Source organism: Pseudonaja textilis, chromosome 10 (genome assembly GCF_049901715.1).
Source record: "Pseudonaja textilis isolate UNSWEBS1 chromosome 10, rPseTex1.2, whole genome shotgun sequence".
Lineage (NCBI taxonomy): Eukaryota > Metazoa > Chordata > Lepidosauria > Squamata > Elapidae > Pseudonaja > Pseudonaja textilis.
The window spans coordinates 9,460,497-9,471,600 of record NC_141999.1 but is presented as its reverse complement, the minus strand read 5'-3'; the positions used below and the strand labels follow the sequence as shown (position 1 = coordinate 9,471,600).

The following is an 11,104-nucleotide window of genomic DNA, read 5'->3' as shown; positions in this document are numbered from 1 at the left end:
GGCACCTTTTGTGGCCCTGGGACCGCTCCCACAGACTCCGCCGGCATCTGATCCGCTTTCTCCTGGGCCAGTCGGGGAAGCGCCACCACGTGTTGTTCCCCCCGGGGGCAGATTTTCATCCTCTTCCCCGAAGACCGGCGGGTTGCCTGAGGCAGTTTAGGGAAGATTATCCCGCTAAAGGGAAGGGACTTTAAACCAGGGGTCTCCAACCTTGGCCAGATGAGCCAGAGAGATTGGCTGGAGCAGCGCTTGATGAAATCTTTCACCTCCGCCTGGTTTAGCCTGTTGTGCAAAGGCAGCCTCTGCTTTTAGGGAGACCGTCGGAACCAGGTCAGGGAAAGCGGAACCGCCGAGAAATCAAAGCGGCCCTCTCCCGTTGGGCTCGCGGGATGGCCCGGTAGAACCGACTAAGGACCGGCTTTTGGGCTGGGGCGGGCGCGGGGGGTGAGCTATGCGAAGGCCCCAGGCCTAAAGCGATTAGGGAGAGGACCCGTTTTCTCCGCCACCAACGGCCTCAATTCCACGAACAGGAGACCTTAAGGAGGAGAAGCCGCTACGGTTCAATTCGCGCTGTTTAACTCGCTGGGCGGATATAGGGTAAAAGGTGTGTTTCACCTGCTTAGGTGGCTTAGACAACCCGAGTCATCGAGTTAAGAGGCGGCAAGGCACGGCCCGTCCTCAACGTAATTTACATTTCAAAGCATTTTTTTCCGTGGAAATCCGCTGGGATGATTTCACAGCCTGCAGACTACTAGCGTGCTACGCCGTGATATGTAATTAACAAGCCAGCCAGCCTTTTGCCCGTATCCTATGCCAATCCTGAAAAGCGCGGCGGGGGGAGTCCCAAACCAGGACTCAAGGTAATAGCCTCGTTCACACAACCCGCGATCTCTTTTGTCCTTCGGGCCGAGCTGTGGTGGTGGGCAAATCCTGGACTATCCTGGAGATTGACCGGGGAGGAAATTTTAAACACTGGATGTCGCGGGTATGAAATAAATCGGGCTAGATTCACACAACAGGTTACCCCGACGGTAAAGAGAGGCCGTGTAAGAGATCGTGGGAAGCGCAAACCGTTCCCTTAAGCATACGGTTCTGCGGGGAAGCAGGCGGCCTGAGAAGGCAACGTAGGAACAGCGCCTATGCAGTCGGCTTGGCCGGATTTAGGGAGTCTCTCTTTCACGCGTTGTGTGAACCAACTAACCCGTCGGCTTTTGCACCCCTTCCAGTTACAGCTCCGCCCGTTCGTTCTGGGGAAGCCTTCCCTAGCCTGATGCTCGCCTTCGCGTGGTTTGGACTTACAACGGTGGGCGTTGTAAGCCAACCCGTCTGAAGAGCAACCCGGGTACGGGAAGCGGCTCCACTTTTCACAACCATCAAACCGTCCCCGGGGCAGCAGTCAATGTTTGGAGCGGGGAATCGATTCGTTCTGCGAGGAGAGGAAGGGAACGAGAGCGCTAAAAAGAGAGGAGCAGAAAGAGGGGAGGGGGGACCCCAAAACGCTGCTCTCCGCCCCCCAAAAAGGAAGCCTCTGCGGAGGCACGTTTTTTTCCCTCTTTCTAAGGAAGCGGGCGGGGGCTGCCCCGAAAAGGGGCGCGGTCCAGGCAGACCCCTCCTCCTCCCCTCCTTCCTGCCCCCCCCTCCCCGCCGCCGCCGCTCTGAGTGGCTGGCTCGCCCGCCCCGCGCCCCGCCCCCCTGGCCACCTCTGTGTAAATAAACTTTTAAGGAAAAGAAGAAGGGGAAGGAGGAGGAAAAAAAGAAAGAAGGAAGGAAAGGAGTCCGTATGTAACCGCGGCCACTTTTCGGCTGCTTTCAGACGCGTCGAGAGGAGGCGGTGGAGGCGGAGGGCGGGCGGCGGAGAGCGAGCAGGGCGCTTGTCAGGCGGAGGAGCAGGAAACGGGGGCAGGAGCCCGGCGGAGCGCGAGAGAGCTGAAACCTGTTGAAGGTCTCGCCGCGGTCCCTTCGCGGGGAGAGAAGCCGCCGAGCCTGGAGGAGCGCGGGATGCTGCCGGCTCGCTTCCCGGCCCCTCCGTCGTGACTGCGAGAGAGGGAGCCCCCCCACCCCCCGAGCGCTGCCCCCGACGGAGCCCAGCTTGATTTCGCCTGAGCCGCCTTGGATTTTGGAAGGGGGCGCGGGAGGCGCGCCAAAGGAGCGCTCTGGGGTTCGGCCAACCGCCCGCTGAGCGCCTCCGGGCTCCCCACCGCGGCCGGCGGATCTCGGGGCTGCGCTCCGGATCTCAGCGGCCCGGGACGGCGAGGCCGAGCGGCGGGAAGAGAAGGCGCGTCGGAGCTGCAGCGGCCGGCTCGGATCTCTCGGTCCCGGGGAATCCCCCTCCGCCGAGGCGCCTGAGCCCCGAGCCCCGCCGGCGGCGGCGAGGAGCACGAGAAGCGCAACGGGGCCCCGGGAAGAGCTGCGCCCCAAGGAGCGACTGGCGGCCGGGACTGGCAGTGGCCCGACCTGCGCGGCGGGGGCCTGGGACGGCTTTCTCCCGCGGCCGGCTTCGGAGCGGCCGCCCGCCGTGCGCTCTTGGGCACCTGGCTCGCTGCGCCCCGGGCGCGCCTTTCCCTCGCCTCTCGGCCAGCAGCAGCAGCAGCAGCAGCAGCAGCAGCAACCGCAGCAGCCGCTCCGCCGCCGCCTCCTTCCTCCCCTAACGCCCGCTGTTGTGATGCGTATTCCCGTAGACCCGAGCACCAGCAGGCGCTTCACACCTCCCTCCACGGCCTTCCCCTGCGGTAAGATGGGAGAGAACAGCGGCGCCCTCAGCGCGCCAGTCCCGGGACCTCGTAGCCGGACCGAGTCGGCGCGCTCGGTGGTGGACGTCCTGGCCGATCATCCGGGAGAACTGGTGAGGACCGACAGCCCCAACTTCTTGTGCTCGGTGCTGCCTTCCCACTGGAGATGCAACAAGACCCTCCCCGTGGCCTTCAAGGTAAGCCGGGAGGGGAGGCTGGGCGGAGCGGGCAGGGCCTGGGAGAGGCGCGCAGATGTTTCCTGCCGAGCGGGCTTCCCAAGCGCCTGGGAGGACTCGCGGTTTAACGGCAAAAGCGGTGGCGGGATGGGCGCTGGGCGGGCGGGGGGAAAGGCAAGCGAAAGACACCCCCCCCCGCACACACACACACACACACCTCGGCAAGCGGTTTGTAGGGTTAGCCAGCAGCTCCCGCTTCCCCCCCTCCCGGGGCGAAGCCTCTGCGCGCCCCTCTGCCAAGCAGACCAGGGAGTTTCCCCTACACCCCCCCCCAAAAAAAACCCTTGGCAGCCCAAAAGCGCCTTTAATTTCCTGCGGGGAAACCGCAAGGCTGAATGGCAGGCAGCTTCCTCAATGTTAAATCCCAGAAGCCTGCGGTATTCCCCGCCACTTGCTTCTGCGAGCAGGTGGCCGCTATCGCTCGGCTGCACCTCGGCAGCGTCTTCGCCCACCCAGCTCTCCGGACTTTCTCGGATCTGGGATCTACACGTCCCTGGCCAACAAGCAGGTCAGCTTGAGGGCGTGGTCGCCGGACAGGTCCAGAAGCTTGCGGGTGGGCTGGGAGGAGGCCGAGATTCTCCCTTGTTGCAGGAGGGTCGTTTGATTAATTTTTTTTCCCGAGCGCTACAAAACCCCACAAAGTTGCCCGCCGCCCCCGGCCGGGAAGTTAGCCGGGATTAAAGAAAAATCCCAATTCGGCCCAAGGAACTTGGAACCCTTTTCTCCAATTCAACCGTCTACAAAGCGAATGTAGAATAATAATCCACTTCCATCATCTCCCTCAAACACAGTTCCAATTTTTTTTTTCCCTTTCTCTTTCCTCGCCTCGTACTTACGCTCGAGGCAGTCTACCGTCCAAACAGCGCAAGGCAATGTAAAGCGATCGGGAAATTTAAATAAACCATTATGCTCTGTAATATCCGTGCAGAGGCTGCACTCCTTAAAAAAGAGCAAGAACAAGCAATCCAACCCAGCCTCGAGCTAAAAACCTTCCCTTTTAAATAAGCAAGCGCTTTAGACTCGGCGGCGGAAGGGGCTGACGGTTGTCTCAACCCCGCTTGAGATGTTCGGACTGTCCAACCGGAGCCCCAGAGAAGGGAAGGGAATTTCAGAAGGGGAACGCAACGCTTGCAGGGCCTCTCCCGAACTTGGGCCGGCGGCGGAGATGGCGATTTCCGATCTCTGTAGGCCTTTCCCTGCTACGAAAAGCGGAAGAAAATTCCCCTTTTCAAAGCGAGGGAAGGAAGGAGTTTTGTTTTTTAAGCGGGAGAGACGCCTGTCGGGGTAGGAAAAATAACTTTTTTTTTTCTCGGAGACACCCTCCAAAACTCAAGTTTGATGTCATAGTTAAATTCGCACAACATGGATGGATGGATGGATGGATGGATGGATGGATAGATAGATAGATAGATAGATAGATAGATAGATAGATAGACAGACAGACAGACAGATTCTTCCGCTACGAATAAACGACTGTGTGTGTGTGTGTGTGTATGTATGTATGTATGTATGTATGAATGAATGTACCCCCTCAGCTTACACAAGTTGGCCACTTATAAGATAAAAAATAAATAAACGCCCACCCCCCAAAACCTAACTCCTCCGGTGCCCACGGATAAACTGTGAACCACCAATTTGTAGCAGGGTTGACCCTCCCTCTTGAACCAACGTCTAATTGGGGGGGGGGGAGCAGATCGGCCTTCAGTCTCTTGCAAGAAACTAACAAGGCTGGCCTTCTACCATCGCCCCGTCCACACGCCACAGGCCGAGATTTCATCTGGGCTCCTCTGACACTCTCGGACTCCAGAGCAGCCCACCCCATTGTATCCGAGCGCCTCGTGTGAACCCAGACCATCTCCTCCAGCCTATAGTCATTTGCTTTCCGGAATTTAAACGCGACGCTCACTCACCCACCGGACGCCTGGGCCGCGTTTTCTCCCCCCCGCCCGCCCCGTCCCCGCGGGAATCTTGCTTCCCTGTAGAGGCGCGGGAGGAAAGTAGAAGTAAAGGGGCTCAAATAGGATCCCTAAGAAAAATGGCGATAACCTCAGAAACTTCCTAGAAATGGGAGATGAGGCAGCCTCTCCCATAAGAAATAACAAGATTTCCCACAAATATTCGGTAGTCCTAAAGTAAGGAGAATGGCGTTTGCCCAGAAATTTTCTCTCTCTCTCTCTCCCTCCCCCCCCTCTCCACACACACACACACACACACTCGTGCCAGGTCGTTTCGTCCCAAAAGATCTACCGAAACGAAATAGCAAACAACAAAACACACACACAAAAACACACACACACAATATTCCGTCTGTTGTAAGGTTGAATTTATTTCCAAATTAAATAAATATTTGAAGGCCGGCCTTCTCTCCTTTTCCCACTCCGGGGGCTCTTTCGCTAGCGCCTTACCCCACTTCTCTTTTGCTTCGCTTTGTTTTCTGGTTTTTAAAAGGGGAGAGTTTGTGTAAAGAATGGCGGGTGTGGGGGGGGGAGGCTGTCAACCTCAAGCAACCCCAGCGCCTTCGATTGTACTCAGCTCCATCCTGAGCGACAGAAAGCTTGCCTGTGTCCTGCAGGTTTTGACTTAAGCTTCTAGTCCTCAGTGTTGTTGCGGGGAAAGGAGGGGGGCGGTCTGTTATTTAAGGACCAGATTCACCCCGTTACTTTTCCCAGTTTAGGCAAAAAATGCAGCCAGCCTTCCCAACCCTGGTTACCGTTTAGATATTTCCGAGTTTTTACTTCCCTCCTCTCGGATCCTCTGCGGATCGCGGTGTAGTGCAAGTGCGTAGCCAGCCCTTGTGCGCCCAGCGAGGGAAACAAGCTGCATTAATAGTCCTTGGTCCAAATCTTCGGGCCAAAGGGGAAAATGTCCCTCCCCCTTTTTTTAAAAAAAAAACACTTTTTAAATTTGGCACTTTACAATTAATCCTTTAATCTCTTTCTACGGGTGACTTGGGATCCAAAAAGAAAAAAAAAAGGCTGCAGGATCCCAGCGCTTGCTTCGTTGGGCGTTCAGACGAGCCGCGTCTCCTCTGCCTCTTGTGCCCCGACCGGAGACGGTCCGTCCCAGGCGGCGTCGCTTTGCCTCTTGCTTTACAATCTTATCGGAAAGCTCCTTGGGGGAGGGGAGAGACGCGTCTTTTGAATCCGGAGCTGTCCCGGTGACAAGGGAAGCGAGCCCCCTTGCAGTTCTCCAGAGATCCGAGTTATCCCCGACTTGTGCGTCCCTCTTCCTTCCCCGGCCGCTGCTGCCTCCTCCCGCCCTTCCCTCCCTCCCTCCCTCCCTCCCCCCCTCTGCACTCTTCGCTCTCTTAGGAATCGGGCTCCGCATTTTGGCAGCTGTGGGATGATCGCAGCGCGGCGTCTCCTTTTCCCCTCTTCCCGACTTTCGCCCCCCTTTTTCTCCGAGTTAGGGACGCTCGGTCAACTTTCCGGCGTGGACACAGGGAGGTGAAGCGAATCAAACTCCAGAGGGTTTCCAACGAGAAGCCAAAGAAACTGCAGAAAGGGGCTACTTAATCCTTTCAACCGAGCGGCTCGTTTTTCCTTTCTCTTTCTCCGCTTCGTAAATCTTTGCGCCGTTGTTCTTCCCGCGGCAGTTTAAATGTAACGCCAGCTTAATCCTCCAAACTTTCCGAGGCTGCGAGAATGGCGGCTCCGTTTTGATCAACCCTGAATCCTATTTCTTTCCTTTGGAGATTGCGATCCTTTGCCTTATGGGGACGGACAGGGTATCCAAAACCTTTCCCGACATTCTCAGCTGCCTAAATCCTGATTCCCGAATCCTCGTCCGGATTTGCAGCGGATCTTGAACCCTGAATTCGAGACACTGCCCACATTCAGGCGGAACCCACCAAAACCAACGTTAAATTAAGTTAAAACGGAGACGGGTCTTTATAACCTGTTTTTCCCTTTTCCACTTCGGTTGGTGCTAAGATTCCCATCCCGGAATTATGAAGCCATATTGTCTTCCCTAGGAAGTCCTGCGTTCCAGATCTCCCCAACGGGCCTTCGCCAGGTGATCGTTTTCTAGTATTTTGCAATACCAGTATAGACAGGTGTAATGAAAGCAACCGCAGCATTTTGAAGTAACTGTTTCTTCATGGGCTGTCAACTGAAGAATATTGCTTACTACCGATAATAGCAATGGTAGGTAGCACGAAGTAGGCTTCCGATCGGAAAGATGCAGAAATTGAAATAAATTAATTAAAAACTAATTTGCAGACAGTGCAGAGAGAGAGAAAGCGAAGGCGGAGTTAATTTACAGGCAAAGAGGCAAAACTAGCTGTTTCTCCCGGAGGACTTCCAAGACCTCACTTTACAAAAAAACTATTTGCAAACTTTCCGGTTAGGTTAGATTTTATTTGAGAATCTAGAATTAGTCAATACATAAAAGATCTGGAATCTGGGTTCATACAACTCTTTATATTTAAAGCCCCATTTTAAAAGCCTTGGTGGGGTTTTTTAAACACAATACGCCTTGGTCAAACCAATAAACCTTAATTGGGCTTAAGATGGCATCCTGGTTTACCCACTAGGCTAAGACAACTCACCACTTTTGCTCAACCCAATGGCCCCGGTGAACCCGACCACCAGAATGCGCGTTGCGACTTTATTTTATTTTATTTGTCAATCGCTTACAAGATAATAGGTATAAGTATAAACATGAATAAGAATACAGGAAATCAGTACGAATAAATGGGGGCAATAGGACAGGGACGGTAGGCACAATTGTGCACTTATGCAGGTCCCTTACAGGCCTCTTAAGAATGGGGTGAGGTCAATAGTGGATAGTTTGAGGTTAAAGGAGTTGGGGTTTGAGCAGGTGAGCATTTGAGCATTCTGGGTAAGCCAAGAATAGCCGGGTTTGCAGATCAGGCCAAGTCAGGAAATGAACAAACCATATTAAGGGAAAAGTGTGTTGTGTGAACCTGATTATAAAGTTCTGCCTTTCTCTATGGAGATTCTCAGTCATCCAGGTCACGTTTGTCCCAAAGGTGCTTTTTTCAAAACGCAACTGGACTATTCTTTACTTTTCTGAAGAACTGAAGAAGCTCCTTGAATGGGAAGCGAAAGGCCTTCCAGGAAAAACAAAAGAAAGCCCAGTTGCCTCTTGAAAAAGCACTTTGGGAATTCTGCCCTTCTCAATTCTTTGCCCCAAAGAGACGCGGAGTCGGAGCAATCCTCCCCACATCTCATTCCGGGGATCTAAACCTGTTGGACCTCCGGCCTTAAACTATTTGATGCAGACATACCCGTGGGACTTGCTTTTCTCCGAGTAGACAGACGGGTTTGTTTGTTTTTCCTCTCTAAAGCCCCGAAGCAGAGCTCCTGCCTTTTGGCCCCTCCAGCTGCGAAGCCTCAAATCTCTAGGAGCCCAGCGTCCCAGATGCGCAAACGATCCCCATAGATAGACACTTGGCAGCCGGCTAGTCCTCAATGGGCCGGGCCAGTTCGTGCGCTCCGCTTCGGTGGCGGAAAGGCTCTCCAAAGCGCGCCCGGGGCAAAGCGGCGCAACTATCCCGGCAGCGCGCCTTCTTCGGCGCCAGCCGAGAAACGCCGGGCGGCAACCCGAGGAACCGGCCGGGAAGAACCCAGCTCCCACCGGGACCCCGCAGCCCTGTCGCCGCTCTCCCCCGCTCTGTGTTCGAGTTTGGGAAGTAGGCAGAGCGGAGCAGAACGCTGGGCGGGGAGAAAGAGCCTTTTGGGCGCTTTGGAAAGCGCTCTAAGCTCCGGGAAGGGCCCAAGGCGCAACAGGATCGCCTCTCTCTAGAGAGCAGAGGTCTGTCTCCAAACTGGGCAACTTGAAGACTTGGGGATTTCAACTCTGGCTGGAGACCAATTCTGGAAGTTGAAATCCACAAGTCTTCAAGTTGCCCTGTTTGGAGATCTCTGCTCTGCAGGTTGGCTGCGTTGATTCACACAACACGCTTAACCCGATGGACTCGTTGTCGGAAGTCTAACTCAGCCCTTCACTGACCTGGGGCAGCCGTTGGGCAAATGCAGTTCCTGCAGACAGCACTGAAGAAACGAGCCGGGCCTAGAATTGGGAGTGTGGAGAGGGGGGGAATCAAATTTCGGCCTCGAGGAGCCGCATAAGGCTGACCCCCGGGAGGGAATGAAGAGGACCAGTTCCGTGTGAGGCGCTAGGAAGGGCGCCCATTAAGTGCAATGGCGTTTCTATTGCAAACGATTCATTGCCCGTCAAAGATCGGTTGGTAGGCGCGATCCATGTCTCGGGAGTCCCCATTCATGTCAACGGCACCTGAGCAAGGGGGAAGGAAGGAAGGAAGGAAAGGAGGGAGGGAGGGAGGGAGGGAGGGAGGAAGGAAGGAAGGAAAGAAAGAAAGAAAAAAAGGAGAGAGGAAGGAAGGAAGGAAGGAAGGAAGGAAGGAAGGAAGGAAGGAAGGAAGGAAGGAAGGAAAGAAGGGAGGGAGGGAGGGAGGGAGGAAGGAAGGAAGGAAAGAAGGGAGAGAGGGAGGAAGGAAGGAAGGACGGAAGGAAGGAAGGAAGGATATTTCACTAGCATTCTTTATACCTCATAAGTATACATAGTAGGGACCTGTATGTTACATACATTTATTAAATTTCTAATTTTATTAAAAAAGGTAGTGGCACAGATCTCTATATTAAGTGCAAAGGAAGCTAAATATTTTTCTTTTCTTTTCACTTCTTTTCTTTTCAGAATACTATCAGCTCTTACGCCTTAACACATCCTGTTCCTTGTCATCATTCCATACCATAGTTCAGGACCTTTTAAAAAATACTATTTGTCTTTAACAATCCTCCTCTTAGAGAAGAAATAAATCTGGCTTTATTGACAAACAGATTTCAGGATTGGGGGTGGGGGGGAGGGAAGTCCTTCAGGAATCAATTTTGGAATTTATTTTAAGAACTGGTTTAAAAGGAGGGAGCTGGCTCTTTTAAACAGGGCTGCAGTAGTGATGGCTCTTGTTTCTGCCGCTCTTATTATTTTTAATTCTTATTGCTAGACAAAAGCTGCCATCCATTTGCTCAGAAGCAAAAGAAGCCGGAGACTGAACCTGACTTTAAACAACCATTTATCTCTTTACTGATGCTTACTCTTGTGTAAATCAACCCTGCCAAGGATAATCCTGGATGGCTGTGGTGCTGGTCACCATATTGAAAGCCGCAGAATATTTCTCTAAGGAGCTGCCCAACTGCTTCCCCCCCGCCCTAAAGGATCTCAGTTTCTTGAAAATTATTTGAAAAAATATTTCCACAACATGACAAAATCCTGGTTCCAAATGGATATTTTTTTAAAATAGCTGCATAGTGATCGTGTGTATGTGTGTGTGTGTGTGTGTGTGTGTGCGCGAACCCAGTTCCCTGTTGATCAATTGCAACCCTCCAGCGATCTTCCTCTGGGTCCATATTTTTCCCTATTCAGAACTTACGCCTGCATGAAGTCCCTCTGAAACCGAGTGCCTCCTTTTAGGAAATGCGGGCAGTAAAATGAAAAGCAATTGGAACAATAAAAAAACATGGCCCTTAAATTTTTGTGGTTTTTTTTTTTCCCTCAAAAAAGGAAGGAAGTATTATTGCCCAGTCCAAAAGATGGAGAACTTAATTTTGGAGCAGGTTCTTCCTTTCCCTTAAGAGAAGCCAAAGGACTCCCTTTCCCATAAGCCCCAGTAATGGCTGTGCTAAGCCTAGAAGGGGTCCCTGGCTTCTGGATCTGGCGAAACTCTCCGGAAGTCCCAAGGAGCTGCAGAGACGACCTGACAGGTTGCAAGAAGGGACCTCCCTTTGAGTGGAGACTTCTAGCTGAGCTGCTTTTTCTCATTTCCAAAGCAGCAGCCAGACCACATAGTCTGCCAGCCCTCCTCCTCCTCCTCCTCTTCCTCCTCCTTGCCTGGTTCCAGTCAGCTCTGTAGTCTTGCCTCAGGTGTGGGCTGGATCTCCCATCTCAGCCACGCTGCTGCTGCTGCTGCTGCTGCTGCTGCGGTCTCTTTGCCCTGCGCTTAGTGGGTTGGATGAACCTTGCAATTCTGGTTTATTCAATGAAATCAAAGTCAAAGACAGGGAGTTCTTGACTTACAACCGTTTGTGACTGTTCGAAGTTACAACAGCACCAGAAAAAAAAGTGACTTTTCACCCCTTTGGACCCTTTGTGGCTGTT

The 11,104-nt window shown here is 53.4% G+C and overlaps 1 protein-coding gene across 1 annotated transcript in view; it reads left to right on the top strand.

Moving 5' to 3' along the window:
• The first annotated feature begins 1,811 nt into the window (after positions 1 to 1,811).
• Positions 1,812 to 11,104, top strand: part of RUNX3 (RUNX family transcription factor 3) — a 90,513-nt gene continuing 81,220 nt past the window's right edge. Inside the window, exon 1 of the mRNA XM_026702602.2 lies at positions 1,812 to 2,926. Coding sequence (XP_026558387.1) covers positions 2,663 to 2,926 — 264 coding nt within the window. The 5' untranslated portion in view covers positions 1,812 to 2,662. The remainder of the gene's footprint in view (positions 2,927 to 11,104) is intronic.